At 43.7% G+C, this 20,009-nt stretch overlaps 1 protein-coding gene across 2 annotated transcripts in view; it reads right to left on the bottom strand.

Moving 5' to 3' along the window:
- The window catches only part of EBF2 (EBF transcription factor 2), a 195,594-nt gene that overhangs the window by 31,364 nt on the left and 144,221 nt on the right, over positions 1 to 20,009 (bottom strand). For both annotated transcript variants that reach the window (XM_019466903.2, XM_019466902.2), the window contains exons 8-10: positions 13,063 to 13,180; positions 11,421 to 11,551; positions 10,402 to 10,528 (exon numbers count right to left, since the gene is read on the bottom strand). In XM_019466903.2, coding sequence (XP_019322448.1) covers positions 10,402 to 10,528; positions 11,421 to 11,551; positions 13,063 to 13,180 — 376 coding nt within the window. The remainder of the gene's footprint in view (positions 1 to 10,401; positions 10,529 to 11,420; positions 11,552 to 13,062; positions 13,181 to 20,009) is intronic.

Genomic DNA, 20,009 nt, shown 5'->3' with positions numbered 1-20,009 from the left:
GAACTCACAAACTGTGAGATCGTGACCGGAGCCGAAGTCAGACGCTTAGCCGACTGAGCCACCCAGGCGCTCCAGGCAAGGCGTCTTCTGAGCCCCTCCGTGCTCACTGGCCAGGCTTATCTCCTGTGCATTTCCTCAGAGTACCGGCCAGAGAGGCAAGGCCACTGGCATTTGCCAGGTAAAATATTGGATGAAGCCAAAGAGATGGCCTTGGTGTAATTTCTTCTATTTGCTATACGGGATTGGTGAGTAGCATAGGTCAGTGGTGAAGAAGGCAGCTTTGAAATGAGACACCTAGGACTGCACCTATCTCGGTGACCTTAGGCAGCAGCATTCTCATCTATAAGGTCGAGACACTAATAGAATCATCACCCTGGGGGAAAAGCAGTGATGATATGAGCTCGTGAGATATGAGCCTGGCCCTACCTCCTCAAACGATGCCAGATATGACTACTGAATTCGTATCATCATTTCTTTTTCTCACTAGTCCTATCTGATGACAGAACTTACGGGAGACTTCTTCACCAACAATCAAACGTTTACACCAGATGTTTAGGCCAAAGAACCAGAGGAGTAACACTGAAAAGCTGTACTCATCTACCCCCCTATCCTCGATGACCTGCCTTCAAAAACCATGACCTCTCACTGGTTTCTGTGGGTGGTGCAGATTTTATCATTATAAACTGTGGCCATTCTACCCCCAGATGCACACTCCAGACATCCCCTTCCTGCACCCACAAGACAGCCAGGAAGCACCTGCACAACCAATAACCATGATCCCACTGGGCGCCTCTACCGCGATTATTTTTCTGCCCTCCAAGTTCACTGTGGAAGGGTCTGTGAGGAAAGCAGAGGTCCTTCTTCCCTCTGAGCCCCGGCTGGTATACCATGCCTCGGTCCCCAAGCAGACAGAGGCAGTCGGACCTTTCCCGAGGAGCTGTATTCTCACGTGGATCTCTCAACTCCACAGCAGCAAGCCACACTTTAGCAAACCACGGTTGGAAGAAAACAGATCTGCAAAGTCACACGTGTGAAGCAAATGTGTTGTTTTTCAGAGCCCTGATGCTGTTTATGCTGTACTTGGCGCAACAACCACGGGGAGCTGATTACTGCCTTTTGGCTAATTATATCAAGTAAGTTACCTCTAATAGGCTTGGGTTTATTATGATGGTGTATCCTTGGATACAGCAACCATCAATGGTTGGACCTTGGAGCCTCCTTTCCCACCTCCTGCTTCTTGAGTCTCCTAGAAAGTTCCACCTGAGAGTAAATATTATTGTGTTCGCGGTGCAACGACTCAGTCTCGAAGGAGCTGCCCCCGTGCGCAGGGCACTTTACCAGCAAGAAAGTCTCCACGACGGCCTGATGAGCAGGACTCAGGCTTCTCAAAATTGTTTCTTTGTTTAAAATACAGATTCTCAGACCCTCCCCAAAGAGAATGATTCGGTATGTCTGGAACGAAGCCAAGCATGATTCTCATGCTCAGCCAAATTAGGAAAACACCTATGGGTAATAGTATGATTAGTACCAGAGCTTTACAGATGAAGAAAATGAGGCTCAGGAAGGTTAGCTGACTTGTCAAAAGGACAAACAAGTCATTGGTGCCACAGCCGGCATCCGAAAGCACGTCTTCTGGCTGAGTCCAGTGCACCCTCCCCTTGGATGCCAGCCGATCGCTGGTGCCCAGTCTGTCCCCACTAAAGCTCTCTAGATTTCTCAAGGTTTTCTTTTCCTCTGGAATCAAGATGCGATTTTCCACGTGACCACTGGAGCTGAGTATTTTGTCTAGACCTCTAGGGGTTTCTGACACACTATCCTGCAGCCGAGCACATTCTGAGGCTCCGAACGTGTGGCTCAGGAGGCCGGGCTGGCTGGAAATCCATAAGTTCTCTCCCCATCACCACCCAGAGAGAAGGTCAGGATTCTCCAGGCTCCCTGAAGCCAGGCCTCGGCTCGGGAGGCATTGTAGCCCCACCTCCAGTCACGGGGGGAAGCCACTGCCTCTCCAGCTCTTGGACCAAGATCCCGGATGGGCTGGAAAGTGCTTTCCATGTTGGTGGCTGCTCATTGAGTGGGCAAGACCAGAGATCGCCAGACCATTTCCTGTAGTGCCTGGGCCCCTCCGTGAATAACATTAGCCACTTGTCTCTACCAACCCTAGTCCCATTTGGCTCAGCAACCTCAGGTAGAAGTTTTTAGAGAGAGTGACCAGCCTCCTGAGCCACCTGAACAGTGTTTGTATTTTTATTTTCTTCTCTATTTGTGAAAGAATATACTACTGTGTCCCCACCCTCCTCACCCTTAACTGCTTCCCATGGTCCTTCTTTCTCAAAGCCAGTCTTCTGGAAGAAGCTTCACTGCTTCCCTGGCTGGAAATACTCTTTTTTGTGCCTAAAGAATCAAGTCGACCAATGTGTGTTGTTTCAGAATTTAAATATGGGGAACATTAATTTTTTATACCACATTTTCTTTGTTTAACTATTAATTAAAAGTTACTTATTTTTTTCAGAAAGTAATAAATATAAGTAAGCAAAACTTAAAATAATAACAATAATACCAACACCTAGAAACCACCATTGTTAAGACCTTCATATGCAGGGCTTTTTAATCTTACTGGGGTTTTTTATACAACTATTCCTTTTTCATATATATGTGTATGTGTATGTGTATATATATATATATATATATATATATATATATATATATATTTAAACACACATACATACATACATATATGTATACACACATATATACATACATGTATATATGTATACATGTTCATTAAATCAAAAGGAAAAGGACAGAGAACATATTCATTACTTGTGATATAGTATCTTATGTATAAAAAGATTCATTTGTTAGCATAAGCTTATTTTATGCCTACCATTTGTCAACAACTATGTTATGCATGTGGATAATTATATATATATATACATATATATATACCTATAAAATATATATGGATGTAATATGTGGATATTATATATAATATATATAATAATATATATAATATATGCAATATATTATATATATAATATGTGGATATTATATAATATATTATATATTATATATAATATCCACATATTATATATTATATATAATATCCACATATTATGGATATTATATATAATATATGCACATTATATATATAATATATATGGACATATAATATATATGGTTATTATATATATAATATATATAGATATTATATATATATAATTTATGCTTTTTTTTAACCTATATCACATCTTTCATGCAACTAAATATTCATTCACAGCATTACTTTTAACATCTAAAATGTGTTTCAGTGTAAAGAGACTTCATTATTTATTCAATGAGTCCCCTAATGGACACTAGGATGTTTTCAATTTTCACTACCACAAACAGTGTTCCAATGAACAGCCTTCAGGCAAACTGAGTTATTTCCTAGGTATACATTACAGAAAGTGGAATTGTTGGGTCAAAGGGTATATACATTTTTAAAGCCAGTGCCATCAAGGTACTCTTTAGAGCCATCTACTCTCCTGCAGTAGAGTGTTAGAAGTCCCACTTCCTTCTAATTTTGCCAACTTGGGTATTTTCATTTGTTTAAAAACAATTCTTTGCCAACCTGACAGGGAAAACAAATGTTATCCTATAGTCGCCTTAATTTGCATGTATTAGATTATTAATGAGATTGGGATTTTTAAAAATACGTTTGCTGCTAAACTGTATTCCTTCCTGAATTAACTCCTGATATTCCTTGCTAGCTTTTAATTTACATATCTTTCCTTTTCTCCTTAGTTTGTGAGATATCTAACATTCATCACTTTATCCACAAGGCATAACATAGTGGTTGACAAATGGTAGGCATAAAGTAAGCTTTTGCTGAACAAATGAATGAATCTTTTTATACATATGGTAATATGTCACATGCAATGAATATGTTCTCAGTCTGTCCTTTTCCTTTTGACTTAATGACCATCCCCCTGACATGCAAAATTTTTCTTTTTATGTCATCACAGATTTATGCTTGATGGTTTCCTTGGGGTCAAGGTTAGCAAGGTTTAAGATTATAATATTTTGAAATGTGTACATTTTTTTAAAGTTTACTTGTTTACTTTGAGAGAGAGGGAGAAAGAGAGAGAGAGAGAAAGAGGGAGGGAGAGAGAGAATCTCAAGCAGGCTCCACACTCCGCATGAAACCCAACGTGGGGCTCGATCTCACGGCCACGAAATCATGACCTGAACTGAAATCAAAAGTCACCGACTGAGTCACCCAGGCACCCTGAACTGTGTACATTATTCATGCAAAACATCTAATTCAAATATTTCAGTTTATAATATAAAATTAGTTATCTAACTTTTTTTTTTAATGCTTAACTAGTGAGTCCATTCCCATTGGTTAAACATCCCATCTTTTCCGCATTGACTGAGATGGCTCCTTATGTATCCATAGTACTCATGTGTACAAAACCTGTTTGTTTTTAAATGTTCTCTTCTGTGGCATAACATTTCTATGTATTCCTACAAAGCCCCATATTCTTCTAATTACTGAAACTTGCAATAGGTTTTAAGTCTGGAAGAGCACGGCCCTTCTCATTTTTCAAAAGGAGGGGTTCTATTGAGCACCTTTATTTTTCCAGGTGAACTCTTGTAAAGTTTCCCCAAACATTTTGTTAGTACTTTGATTGGCATTGTGTTAAATGTATTCATTAATTGACATCTTTACAATATTAAATCTTCTCACCTCTCCACCAGCTGGAAGTATTTTGGCCTTCCTCTGAACTCCCTTAGCACTTTATACCTTTTTAAAAATCCCTTTCTAAACTATACCCACCCAATTTTTCAAACTTGAAACCTGAGAGCTGCCTCCTCCCCTCCCTTCCCCAACCTTCACCCCATCCAATCAATCATCAAGTGATGCCAACGCTACCTCCTAGATTCCATCCCCTTCTGCCTGTTCCCACTACTGGTACTCTGGTCTAAGCTGCCATCATTTCTGGCCGGGGCCACCACACCGGGCTCCGGCTGACCTCCTTGAATCCACCCTGGCTTCCAAGCCATTCTCAACAACTCAGCCAGAATGATCTTTTAAAAGGCAAATCTGATCATGGCACTCCCCGGCTTTAAAATATTCCAATAGCTCCCCATGGCACTCGGGGTAGAACCAAACGATCAGCCCCAACCCTCCCTTTCCAGCTCGAGGCCAACCTTTCTTCAACTCATTCTTTCTTCCCTGTTCATAGTGGCCATCATATATATCCCATTTTCTTTCTTACTCCAGGGCCTTTGCACCTTCTGCTTCCTGTGTTTGGACTGTTCTCAGCTTTCCCCATTATCTCAGTTTAAGAGGGTTCAATTTCCCAAGCATATGTCCCCAGCATCCTATGCAACTCCTTTTTAGGATTCATCACATTTGTAATTACTTGCTCAAGTTTCCATGGTAATAACCCTGATAGTAAAAGTTTCCATGGTAATAACCCTGATAGTAAGCATAGGAATATTATTAGTAATAAATACTTTTTTTTTAATTTTTTGTGTAACGTTTGTTTATTTTTGAGACAGAGAGAGACAGAGCATGAACGGGGGAGGGTCAGAGAGAGAGGGGAGACACAGAATCGGAAGCAGGCTCCAGGCTCTGAGCCATCAGCCCAGAGCCCGACGCGGGGCTCGAACTCACAGACCGCGAGATCGTGACCTGAGCTGAAGTCAGACGCTTAACCGACTGAGCCACCCAGGCGCCCCAGTAATAAATACTTTTGAATAATAAGATATAGTCGCTCCCCCTCCCAAATGCTTACATACAGAGGTGTTCTAGACCTGGTTTCCACCAGCTCGTGAGAGCAAGCTGTTAAATTTTCAGAAATTTTGTGACCAGCTGATGTCATACTGGTAGCTAGAAATCACCCACAGTCAGAGTATTGCACCATGGAAATCAGCAAATACTACAAACCCTACTGCTCCCTCCCCCTGGCTTTTCCCAGAAGAGCCAATTGTGAAACTTTTACCAGCACGCCACTGTTTCCATGCCCTATATTTTTAGTCCTCACCACAGCTCTGTAAGGTAGGCAGCCCGTTTTGTAGACAGGAAGGCTACAAAGTGAAGTCACATATACAAGATTTCAGAACTATTTAGAGGCATCCAAGCAGCCCAAGCTTAGAGCATCACTGGCTTATCTTCACATCACTGCACCATAATGAAGGAAGGATCCTGCTGGTCTGACTCATCTACAGTGTCCCCAGCACATGGCACAGTGCTAAGCACAGCAAACATGCTCCACCAATATTTGCTTCCTGTGGGGTGCCTGGGGGGCTCAGTTGGTTAAGCATCTGACTTTGGCTCAGGTGATGATTTCGTGGTTTGCGCGTTCGAGCCCCGCATCAGGCTCTGAGCTGTCAGCCCAGCCTACTTCAGGTTCTGTGTCTCCCTCTCTCTCTTCCCCTCCTCCACTTGTGCTATGTCTTTCTCTCTCTCTCAAAAATAATAAACATTAAAAAAAAAATATTTTAAATATCTGCTTCGTGAATAAGTCGATAAAATCTCAGCACATCAGGAAAGCCGAGCTATTGGTTAACAATAATTGCTAAATAAAAGATGCCGGGCAGGATGGCCAGAGACCTGAGTCCTTATTCTGACTCTACCTTGGATTCAAGGGGCCACTGGGAACAAGTCACTTCTGCCTGGCTCTCAGTTCTCCCATCAGCAAAAGAGGGAGCTTGACCACGTGATCTTCAATCTCTACCGTTCTTGGAATTTACGAGTAAGATAATATCTATTATTTTCATGGTTATGTGGGCTCCTCTTTGCCAAACACTTTGTTTCCACAGGCTGTGGATCACGGCCTCTTCTATTCTGTCTGGCAAGTTCCTACTGTGCTTTAGAAATGTCACTCCGTTGCCACCTCCGGGAAAGCCCTCACTGATTCCCCAAAGTCAGCCACTCCCTGCTCAGTGCTCCATGCGTTTATACCTCTTATGGGACTTAAGCCAATCATCATAATCTCCATGTGTTCGTCTCCCCTTCTAGAACTGTAAGCTGCTAGAGACATACTGAAATTACTGATTTGGAGCCTTGAGCATAATTTAGAGCTGATGTTTGTTCGGTGAATATATGAAGCGCATGGATACCTGGGTGGGTCCCGCCCTCTGAGATTCAGAGATACCTGGTCTGGGGCCCAGGTGTCAGTGATGTAACGTGCAGCAAAGGGTGAGGACTTCTGCTGCAGAGACAGTTTTCACATGTACACACACATATGCGTGTACAAGCACACAAGCCCTGGTTCCACACGTCCACAGCCTCCCTGAGGATTGATGTCTTTCATTACTTCACAAGAGAGCTGAGGATTGGCTGCAGTGTGATTGCTATTAGTCCTACCTGTCCCCTCACAGGCCGATGGTCACCCATATACAGTGAGGATACTAGAAAAAAACCAGAGATGCCAGAGTCCTAAATGTGGCAAGTGCCCCCAAAGTGAGACCCATTCCTCACCTGACTCTGGGGACAGCCCACATTTCTGCTGCCCTCCAGCCCTACCAAACACTCCTTCTCAGTCACCTTCACAGGCTCCTCCTATCACCCCGAGCCCTACCTGCTGGTGCACCTGAGGCGCCATCTTGAGACTTCTTCCATCCCGTAGCTACACTCCCTTCTGTGGCCCTCTCATCCAGGCCTTCAATCCTGTCTGGATGCCGACTGCTTCCCTGTTCAACATCCTCCGTGTCTTCCCATTCAAACCCCTTGCTCTATGTGCCCTTCCAACCTTGTCTCCCATTGTCCTCCTCCCCCCCGCCCCCAATGCTACTCCAGCCACAGGCATTCATGCTTTTCCCTGATGATGCCAGGCTTATTCCGACCTCTCAGTCTATAATCTGTTCTCCGCTTGGGACGCTCGCCCCCAATTCACTGAGAGTCAGACACTGTGCTAGAGAACACTGAAGAGCCAAACAGAAACACAGGCCTGAAGAGTTCCAGGCGCAGAGGGAAGGCAGTGTGAATGGAGACGAGAGAAAGTGAGAAAGATACGGAGGCAGGGGGACAGCTTTGCACACCTGTGATACAGGTCTTCACTCAATGTCCCTTCCTCACAGCGTCACTCGCTGACCACCTCACCCCAAGCCCTCCCTCATTCTCTATCCCTTACTTATTACTGTTGAAATTGTATTACCTGTTTTCTGTGTTGTCTGTCTTCCCCTCTAGAAGTCAGTTTTATTAAGATGAGGGATTTTCTCTTGCCCATTTCTACATCGGAGAGCCTAGACATGTGCCAGGCCATGGTAGGAGGCATGTAAGAAACACTCATTTAAATGAATGAGTAAACTGTGTCCCTCTGGGGGCGAGAGCAGCAAATAGCTTACTGTTCCTGCCGTAAACACACACACACACACTAACCCTGAGAGAGAAAATTCAAAGGTGGAATTTTAAATAAATAAACCTAAAAATTACTCTCCATCTACTCCTCATTGATATCTAACCAGACACTTACACATAAACGAGAATAGGAGGCTAGATCCAAGCGAGAGACGAGGACGCTATAAAATACGATTAGAATTTCGTAATGTGCCTGATACATTTTTTCGGTTCATATGATTCTTTCTCTACACCCTTTATTTTCTCCTTCAAAGTACAATGTCCTGGTTGATCTTCCTGCCTTCAGTCATTCCCCTGATTGACTCAGTCTTTATATCAACAGCATTTGTTTTTCTTACGATAACCCCGTTGAGTTACTCTCCCTTGCCTGGGAACACTTAACGTTGTCTTACAAATCAAGCCCTAACTCCCATACGAGGCGCTTTTTTTTTTTTCATTTTTTAAAAAATTGTGGTAAAACATGCATAACAAAATATACCGTCTTAAACCATTTCTGAGGGTACAGTTCAGGCGTGTGACATACACTCACACTGTTGTGCGACCCATCTCCAGCATTCTTTTCATCTCACAAAACTGAAACTCTGTACCCATTAAACATCAACTCCCATTCTCCCTCCCCCGACACCCGATAACCATCATTTGATGTTCTGTCTCTGACTTTGACCACTCTAGGTACCCTACAGGGCTCTCAAACTGTTTTATGTTTTCCTTCCCTCCCCTGCGTGGCTCATGTGGGCTAAGTTCTGGTCTAAGTTCTACCTGCGTGCATTGCCACAGCTGTAAACCAGCCCTCTCTTCTCCAGACACCTGCTCACCTCACCCACTGGGCCTTAGCATGTGAGATTCCCATAGCTGGAACATTCTTCCTTCTTCTCTTTGCCTATTCAAATCCTCCCCACCCTTAAAAATAGTCTTTGGGGGCACCTGGGTGGCTCAGTCAGTTAAGTGTCCGACTTCGGCTTGATCTCGCGGTTTGTGATCTCACGTCATGATCTCACAGTTCGCGGGTTCGAGCCCCGTGTCAGAGCCTGGAGCCTGCTTCAGATTCTGTGTGTCTCTCTCTCTGTCCCTACCCCGCTTGCGTTTTCTGTCTCTCTCTCAAAAATAAATAAGTAAACATTAAAAAGACAGTCTTTGATTTCCATCTCCTCCTTGAAAACCCTTCCTCCTACTCTACGCCACACCAAACTCATATTCCATTCATCGGAAACACTAAACATTTTGAATATTCAAATTCCTCAGCTCTTCTGTGCAATATACCATCCCTCCTCCAAAAGTTTCTACATTTCCAAATAGGAAGCATGTCTTATAAGTCATTGCACCTTCCAGGTAGAAAAAGTAGACACAAAGTAGATATTCAACAGATACCAAAATAATAGATAATTTCCTCTTCCATAAAATTTTAAAATACTTTGAATCAGTCTGTAGTATCATTGGGTAATTTTTATGAATCTTTTTCTTTTTTTTTTTATTTAAAAAAAAAATTTTTTTAACATTTATTTTATTTTTGAGACAGAGAGAGACAGAGCATGAATGGGGAAGGGTCAGAGAGAGGGAGACACAGAATCTGAAACAGGCTCCAGGCTCTGGGCTGTCAGCACAGAGCCCGACGCGGGGCTTGAACTCATGGACCGCGAGATCATGACCTGAGCTGAAGTCGGCCGCTTCACCGACTGAGCCACCCAGGCGCCCCTATATGAATCTTTTTCAAGAAAATTTAGTCACAGCCAGCAACTTGGTCTATTTTTTTTTATCTGATTGCTTAGACAAAATTCCATTCTAGGTGGTTCCAGCTGAGTTAAATCTATGAGGATATATACTCATGAAATGAACTCCCGTGATCATCTCTCAGACTGTTGAGAAACTGCTTGCATAAAATAAACTTTAGAATCAAGTCTGCATTTCCCCAGTCAATACCTATCACCCAGTCCACTCTTCCCACACTAGTAGAAAGGCCTAGAAAAGGTAAAATCATTATAAATTGGAGACACTGGGAGCTAGAGCAAAGGTGAACCAGGAGCCAGTCTCCCTTGGATCATTTTCTCACCCACCTGTGTAAATGAACCTCCCAGGAGCTCCTTTGCAGAACTGCTTGGATTTATAAGATAATGTCACTTCCACTACTCCAGGGATGTGCCGGGGAGGAGTCTGCACTCGGATGGCATGAGGAGTTATTAGCTGAACAGGCAGGGAAATAAAATACCTGTTATACAAGTTAACACTGAGGATATGGAGAACAGGAGCATCTCCCTCAACAACCCCCCGGGGCAAACGGGCTGTACTCACAGTGGTCCAAACGCCCCAAACGCCCTGTCCCTGTGTCGCACGTGTTTCTCTCTCCCACTCTGGAATTTCCTCGCAAGGTAACCTGTCTGGATCCTTGCCTCCCCACCAGGGCTGCTCAAGTCCCACCACCCCCTGTATTCACTCCCTCCCTGCTTCCTACACTGCTACTCTCTCACATCGTGATTTGTCACTTTCCATATCCAACCCAGCACTGTACTCGTCTTTTTGTAATGTCTTGTTGGTTTTCTCATTATGACAGTGGAACATACCTACTTTAGACAATTTGGAAATTATAGAAAAATATAAAGTAAAATATTAGCATTGCATAACCCAGAGACAGCCACTGTTAATCTTTGGTGCGTTTCTAGCGTTTTTCTATGGATGCATGTCGTGTAATTAGATTTTATATCCGTAGACCTTGTTATCCTGAATTTTTTTTCACTTACCATTATAGCGGAAGTACGATCCCCTCTCCTGTGTCATTAGAACTTTGTCAAAACCTAATTTTTAATAATGGATTTTAACCATTCCATTATTCAATATTTAGGCTATTCCTAATTTTTCACCATTGTAAACAACGCACAACAAATATTTATCTTTTTAAGGGAGTCGTGCCTACAATAAACTGTGGTTTACGCATCTTTTAATTCTTGGTGACTCGCTCATAGCAGGTACTGAACGACAGGCAATCACGTTTTTGCTGATGATCCAGGAATTACACTTACCCAAATCAAAACAATCTTTGGGCCAAAGAAAATCAGGGAAGCAAGTTGCCTTTGCCTACCTCACTCCATACAAGCATGGTCCCAAACACCACTTGGAGGCCATCAAAGAAGTTGTCTCCAATGATGATGACCATGGCTCCTCCTGTGGTCCAGCCTTCGCTCGGGCTAATGGCTTTGATGCAGGGGGTAGCTAGGAAGATAGGAAAGGAAAAGTCAGGGCTGTCCTTTGATGGTTGAAATTTAGAGTTTTGGGGATTGGCTGCTCTTGAAAGCTGTTGGTTATTTCAAGTTCAAGTTGAGCTTTGCTGACTTGCCATCATTCCCTAATTGGTTGCTGGTTTTCACCAGGTCATTAAAGCCTAATGAGTTGACCACTATATATGAAAACGTGGAACACTTAGCTAATTGTGCAAAGGGTGTTTTTAAAACCCTGTTGTTTTCCCCCATATTTTTATAAGTTGATCACACTAGAAATGTGTAAATCCCTTTTCTCTCCCCACCTCCTCTGCCCCAAGATGTTAAGATTTACAAGGCCTGTTAATGTGCTAGCGAGAGGAGAAAGTAAAATCTATCATAGTTGAGTTTTTTTCTGGCTCTATTAAGAGACAATTTCTAATCAGTTTCCTAACTTTGTAGGAAGGATTCCGCCCCCCCCCCCTTCTTCCATATGTTCAAGGCCTCTGGACTTTACATCCCAACAGGAACCCAATATGGTTTTCAGGCCATAACTAAAGTCAATCCATCACTCCATTTCCAAAGTTGACAGGGTCAAAGGTGGAGGAGAACTTTGGCAGGACTCCAAAAACATGAGCCCCCTTTGAACAGCCAGTCAATCACATCCAATCAGTCAAAAGAAACTGGATGGGTTCCTAGTTCTGAACCCTGGGATTTTCTTCTCCCCTTTCAATGCCCACTGTGGGAGAATTAACACCACTCCAAATTCTTTACTGATTCAATCATTTTCTTTCAGTTCATTAATTCCTATTTAAATTGATACAAGACACATTTTAAGGGCCAAGCTGGAGCGGGGGCTGGTGGGCAGTACACAGCAAAACATCACAATAAAATAGTAGCCTAGGTTAGCCATTCACCCCCTATAACAAAGCCTTACCCAACCCTGGCGAGTTGGGGAGTGTGAAAGATGGAATTTACTTAGGTATTTGTCAGTTATCTTCCTTGATATGCTTTAATTTTTTGGACAACTTGAAGTTGAACAGTTACCGGTATTTCTGACGACTCTAATGCACATGGAAAACTACCCAGAGCAGATCGTGATTTCTTCTTGTCCAAGCAAACAAAAATCAATTAGTGTCAATTTCATTCTGCGCATTGTTTTGCTTTGCCCACAATCTGTTTAAGGGTACATCTGACACTTATTCATACATGTCTGGCAAGGTAACGTTCCTGTTTAACCAAGATGTCATAGGCCCACGTTTGCCTGAAATGCCCGTCTAGCTAAAAGAAAAACACAGAACTGGATGGAGGAGACGGTGAGGCATGGGGGCCCGAGTGTGGGCTGGGACGTGTGTGGCGTTGCAGCAGAATAGGCAGGCATCCGTGTTTACAACTTCACTTAAAACCCACATGATCTTGTGTGCTTTCTCCGCTCCGGCTTAGACATATATGGAAAATTCAAGCCAGGACAATTGCGGACATCTCGACCTGTGTGCCGTTCTCAGCCCAGACAGCGGGCAGCCCTACCTTCTGACGGGTCCAGCCTTCTCGCTCGCCGTCCATGCTTGGAGTTGTTATGAACAAACATGTTGTCAGAAACAGCCAGCACGTGTCCATCCACATTCACCGTTGTTGACAACACGACCTGCGTATTTCAGGTGAAAGTGGGGCGGGGGTGGAGTTAGTTGTACATGAAGTAGTAGAGGCCGTAGCATACTGATCTGCCAGACTTCCCCATGGCTAATGAGCGACGGAACAGAATCTTGGGCCAGCGCCATGCCCTCAGCATCTCAGCAGGCCATCCCCTCATAATTATGGCAGAGCCTTCTGGAGAAAGAGGCCACCCGTCACTCGCATGTTGTTACGTATTTGCACGCAAACCACGCCCAGGTGATGAAGTGGGGAAACTGGCCATCCGCCTGCTGGTTCTAAAAACCTCATTCTCAGGAGCGCCTGGGTGGCCCAGGAGGCTGAGCATCTGACTCTTGGTTTCAGCTCAGGTCTTGATCTCATGGCTCATGGGATTCGAACCCCCCTTAAGGCATGGACTGCCAGCGTGGAGGCTATTTGAGGCTCTCGGTCTCTCGATCTCTCTCTCTCTCTCTGTCCCTCCCCTGCTCTCACTCTCTCTCTCTCTCAAAGTAAATAATAAACTATTTTCGAAAAGATAAATAAGAACCTTGTCCTCTACCACAGGACTTGGACAATCGTTCCCAGCTGACCCTACATCTGTAGTCACACCAAGGAGCCGATTGTGTGTGCTCAGGAAGTGAAGATCTCAACACCAGTGGGGAGGTCATTTCTCCCAGCTTGGAAATGGGTTCTCCCACTTCTAGCGTGTGCTAAAGCAATACTGGGCACCAGGATGCTTCCCCGGGGAGTGGTCTGCGGTGGCCCCGCCCACTCGAGAGCTGCGGCAGAGATGCTCTGATCTTTTGGTGAGTGGATGAAGAAGCTGGAAGTCAGTGTTGAAAATGTAGGACAGTCGGTAAATCTAAGCAGAGGAAAGGGAAGGGATGGGTGTGGAGTAGTGGAAGGGCATGGATTGGGAATGAGATAGAACTGAAACGCCACACCTGCTGTTCCCCAACCTTGTAACCTGGGACGAATTACTTCACCTTGTCTAATCTCTTTTTTTCCTCATCTGTAGAACATACACAATAATGCCTGTCTCAAGGGCTGAATAAACAGAGGAAGGATAAGGTGAGATATTTTTCATAAAGCGTTTGGGGCAGGGCCTGGCACATGCCAAATCGGGATGACGTCCGACCCTAATTGCCTCACCTCTGCCTTGTTTGACCTGTCAGTAGGACAGGTGACATTACTCAGTGAGCCCCTCCCATAGCGTAAGCTCCGGGGAGCCTCTGGAAAGGCAGGCACACAGGCTGGGTACCAAATTTACGAGGCAGGGTCCCTACCCTTAAAAAGCTCACTCTCAGGCTAGAGAGATATGGCTAACACATCAAACCAATAGCATACGAAATGAAATCCAATTGAGTTCTATGTGTGTGCCTTAGATCAGGGGTGCAGGGGACATTCAAGACGAGATCAGTCAAGGCCAGAGCAGTTGGGAAAGCATAGCAGAGGTGGGTGGATTTGAGTGCACCCACCACCTGCTTGACCCAGGAAGACGGGCCATGCTAGACATGAATCTTTTTATCAGTTATGCATGCAATTTTTTTGAGAAAGTAACGCGTTATATACATATTCATGCATATGTATAGACCTCTTGAGGAAAGACATTGAATAGGTACATAATGAGGAGCCGTATTTAAAAATGACTCTTCTGTCTACTCCCAAATTAAATTTGCTGATATTCTACTGGTAATTTTTCTGCACACCCCTTCCTTCCTTATTAAATGAAGGGCGGGAGGAAACCTTGACCCTGCCTTATCTCTAATATGAAATAAGATTCATTAGACGGCACTTAAAATTTTCCACTACGAATAATTTCAAGCAAACAAAATAAACAGAATAGTATAATAAATCCTTTTTTTAAGTTGAAGTGTACATACACTGAAATGTACAAGTCTTTGCTGCACAGCTTTGACAAAGAGATACATTCAGGTAATTCACACCATATCAGGACAGTGAACATTTCCATCTCCCCAGAAAGTTATCTTGTGTTCCTTCTCAGTCAGTCCTATCCACTGCCTAACCCCCACCCAAGAAAACCCTTCTGAATTTTTTTTTACCTTAAATGGAGTTTTAGATGGTATCTTTAAAAAATTTTTAATATATATTTTAATGTAATAGGGTTCAAGAAAACCCCCATAAACATAAGTCCACAAAATATTTCACCTAGCCTGGTGCTGTGGGTATGACAGTGGCATATAGGAATTTTCCAGGGACATAAGTGGGCTTCAGTCATTCATCCCAAAAGCCTACAATGAGCTCCTGCTACGTGTTGGGTATTACGTCAGGTCCTGGAGATTGAAAGACAACAGAACGTGTTCCTAGTCAGCTACGTGTCCTTCCCACACTTCAGCTCCTCACTTGGGAGTGCACCACAGGTACGGTGTCCCTGCCTCTCTGTGACATCAAAATGAACTTAAAGGAACCTTAGTTGTCACTCAGAAAATTATCGTCTATAAGCTCACAATTCAGGGATGCAGCCTTGTCTAGCTCCGGGTCTGTTTTTAACTGTGCCCAAGTTAACACGTTAGGAGTCTGGGGAAAGTCCTTCTAGAAAGTTCCTATCGTACGGTGGCCACTGTAAGATGTAGACATCCATCACTCTCTCACACGTGCGCAGAGGCACAAGTTCTTATCGGGACAAGCATAAAATGGCATCATAGTCAAAGGAAGAGAGAAACTAAGTCTCCTAGCGCGGGGTTAGAATGAACACGGAGGTTGAAAGCACTCACCTCTATATACGCTCGCCCTCTGAAAACAATAGAAGGCAGAGGAAAAAAAGAGGAAGCGGACCACCCTTGTAACTTGTGTGTGCGGATGGGTTTTCAAGGACATGGCTGCCACCTGTGGGAAAACCTGAAAACGCAAGGGTGCTTCTGGCTTTAATTGCCAATGAGCCGTCCTAGGCACAGTGAGGGGAACCGTAGCCTGTCTGAGGATTATGTGGCCAGAAAGAGCATTCTCTCTGAGACCACGTTAATTCATTCCACAAGCTTCTTGTCATACTGTACTGTAACGCTGCTCGTGCGTCCCTGCCACAAAATGTGGGGCTTTCTCGAGCCAGCTGATTTCATCATTGTGCATTTGGGTGGAGTGAGATTCAGTTCCAAAGTGAACATTTCCCGAATGACATACCCTGATGGTTCAGATGCACTTCATTATTTTCTATTAACAATGGAAATAAATTTTAATCTCTTGCTGGCTAGCGCTGGCCTCTCGTGACAGCAAGGGAATTAACCTGAATTATTTCAGTGTCTGCAAAATTTATGACAAGATTTTAAATTATGTCCAAATGTATGTGCGTGTGGGTGTGTATATATATAGATACGAGGCAAGTTCCCATTTTTAATACTCCAACCTATCTTAGACTGTGAGGTATCTAGGAGAGCCTGTCAGTGAAACGGACTTGGCAAAATGTCGAGGACTTAATGTTCAGACTCCACCGCGTGAAACCAGACATGTTTGTTTGTCGCTCTCGTACATGGAGGCACACGCCGATATTGACTTTTACGCACATTCCCTCTACTCCTGGAAGCAAACGAACCGCATCGTGGAGGCGAAGACGCGCTTGGTTCACCGAAAGCTTCGAATTTAACTTCCTTCCCTGTTTTCTGGTGAACGATGACAACACCGATATTATTCTATTCAGACAAGTTAAAGTTTCTGAATGTTCGGGGACTAAAGGAAGTAGAATGTGCATTCCAGCATCGCCCCACTCCCAGGCCTTCCCCTTCCACAAGCCAACTTCTTTCCCCTAGTGAGTATTTCCTGGGTCACGAAGGCTGACCTTTTCCATCTGGAATCAATCAGTCAACCCCTGACAACTTCCTGAAACACCTCACTCCATTTCCTGTTCTCTCCCCCTTCTCTCTTTTCCCCTGGTTAGCTTCACTCTTCAAAACTGCAGGCCACAGCAGCTTAATGTTAGAGGGTCAGACACAGTTAGACTCCAAAACACTACACAAGGACACCTTTGACCTTCAAAAATCTTTACATCTTAGCTAAACAAATCAAGGTCAACATTTCTTACCATTACCTTGTTAACTATTTGTATGCATCTCTGCCAACGATCTTCTGATCATATAACCATCAATACTACGTGCTATCTCAGGCTCATAAGCTGATCTGTTTTAGAAGTAGCAAACTTCGGATTGACAAAGGACTGCCATTCGGAGGTTGCTGAAACTGAAAATCACGGGTATTATGGCAAACCTATGGAGAATACGGCCTACAAAAGAGCTTCGATGTCTCATCAGTGTCTCCGACCACCTAAACCTGATACCTTGTCTTTTCTGAAGCTGTCAGGCTCTCTTGGAACTCCCGTTCTGCTGGCACAGCCCGAAAGAATGCCAATTAGGAATACAGATGTCCATAATTTGTGTGGGATGGACCCCCGGTCTTAGCTGCTGACATCGTGACAGCTTTCATTTGTTTCTCATATCTGGTGTATCTGTATTTTAGCTCAAAGCTCTCAAAGGAAAGCCTGCAGATCTGAAACCCACGCTACTGTAAATTATAGCTCTCCCCAACTGAAACATTTCAGTTCAACCCAAAAGCAAAAACTAGCATATTCATGCAAATATTATTTATGACATGGCACTTGTAAGACAAGTTTCCAAGAAAGAGAAGTAGGGATCCGTTGAAATTGTTTGCATTTAAAAAAAATTTTTTTAATGTTTATTTTTGAGAGAGAGAGAGAACGCAAGCAGGGGAGGGGCAGAGAGAGAAGGAGACATAGAATCCGAAGCAGGCTCCAGGCTCTGAGCTCTCAGCACAGAGCCCAATGCGGGCTCAAACCCATGGACCGCAAGATCATGACCTGAGCCAAAGTCGGACGCTAAACTGACTGAGCACCCAGGCGCCCCAAAATTGCTTGCATTTTTTAAGTGACAGTAGCTTTGCACTTCTCGCAACTCCCTATCTTGCGCCGCGTGATCTCTAAGTTTTGGTGAAGCCAGATCAATATGCACAGACCAACTGGAGAGTGGCCGTGTGCGTTCCGTTCTGAATCAGCCAATTAAATGGCAGTTTTCGCTACATGAATAAAAAGTCTGTATCTCCCCTTGAAAAGTACGAGAAAGTTGTAAGAACAAAATTTACAACTGTGTTAGCAATCTGCTAAAAGTACTCAAGAAAACTGATTGGCTTCCTCAAATTATATTTTTCTTCTCATTATCTAAAAGTACTCCCATGTCCCTCGTTCTAATAATTTATACAAAGCAGGAGCTGAGCTGTAAAGAGGTCTTTCCTGCCTATACAAGGCCACGGCGGGAGTTACCCTTTAGGTGGGCACATCCATTAACCCGTACAACCAATTTGCCACGAAAGGAACTGTCCCTTTGGTATCAGAATGATAGCGTGCAGCCTGGGAACCTTTACCAACCTGACTTATCCCCACCCTTGAGGTATTTTTTATGTCTCACTCTGAGACGTCTTCGGCTTTTTGGAACATCACGCTTTTGGTTTTCTTTTTAACATCTCTCCTTCTCAAAGCTCTAACTGTATGGCTTCGTTGAATTCGTTAAGTCAGAGGAACGACCAGCTTGGATTCTACCCCCAGCCAGCCTTTCTCAGCTCCCACCCAGGTGTTCCTACAAAGGCCCTAAGCCTCACACAGGAGGGTGAAGGAAAAAGAGAAGTCAAAATGAAAAATGGGTGGAATGACTACACGATCTGCTTTTTGAAACAGACGAGAATCCTAGTGTCTGTCGTCATGAGAGAATAATTACACTGGTTAGAAACCTCCCCATATGGATCAGAGCTCCTGCTTTGAAAACACACCAGATTCCACCATCAGTCAGACACGTTTCCCCTCCATTTCAGTGAGGGTCATGCACCTTCTAGCTGAACGCGGGGCCTTTCGTAGTTTAATCTCAGTAAAGCTACACTATGTAGCATTTATAGCACACTCAAGGTGGAGGGCTCTCTTATACCTACTCACAAACACGCGTCCACCAAGCTACATAAAATGGCCTCGAAAATTCCTGTTATTTTGCCAAGTATGGAAAAAAATTCTTTATGACATTTTACATCTGGAAATGGAATTAAATTCATGATGTGCTTTTCCCTTATAACTGTTCAGTTGCTATATATGTTATTTCAGCTTTCCCAAAGCGTAACTATTATGTGGGATTTTATTTTCCACCTGTGGTAGGAGGAAAGAGACATAGAGACCATTAAAGGGACAGAGAAAATCAAGACAGACTTCTGGTTGTGGTAGGCAACCAAGTCTGGAGTCCACAGCACGAGAAAAAAAATACTCCACTGGTGTTTTTATACACTGGCTAATTCTCACATTCGACAAGGGGACTCTGATGAAACAGTTTTGTCTAAGCCTCCGTTAATTCAACCCAGGCTAACAACAAACAATTGGCTACTGAAAATTGTTTCTCCCCACCACTTTACTCTTGGCACACGTCGTATTTTCAAACCAGATTTAAAGACCAGATTCTTCTTCGTTACTGGACTCCAGGGTCTCCAAAATTACCTTTAAACACCTACCCCACAAGTATGGATTTTGTCATCTTTTTTTTTTTTTTTTAAAGGAATTCCCAGAATTCTTAGCAATCGCTGCTGTTTCGTATTCCCTAAGGCTAAATTTTCTGTTCAGTTAAGGATCAAGTGCCGAAGGAGAGAACACAAAGTTGATTGCTGTTGAGACAGATGTGGGGCATTGTGGGACTGCTTGCATTAAAGGAGGGGGAACCATGGCATTAATGACATAACTCCCGAGAAGACACTTGCTGAAGTAAGAAGACAGCCCTGTGTTTCAAGCAGCCAATGGTATTTTTTGACACTCCCAGTGACATTTCCAGTGACACTCCACAGCTACACGCAAT

This window comes from Panthera pardus, unplaced genomic scaffold (assembly GCF_024362965.1).
Source record: "Panthera pardus isolate Hobbes unplaced genomic scaffold, ASM2436296v1 HiC_scaffold_13, whole genome shotgun sequence".
NCBI lineage: Eukaryota > Metazoa > Chordata > Mammalia > Carnivora > Felidae > Panthera > Panthera pardus.
This window is presented reverse-complemented; position numbering and strand designations above follow the sequence as displayed.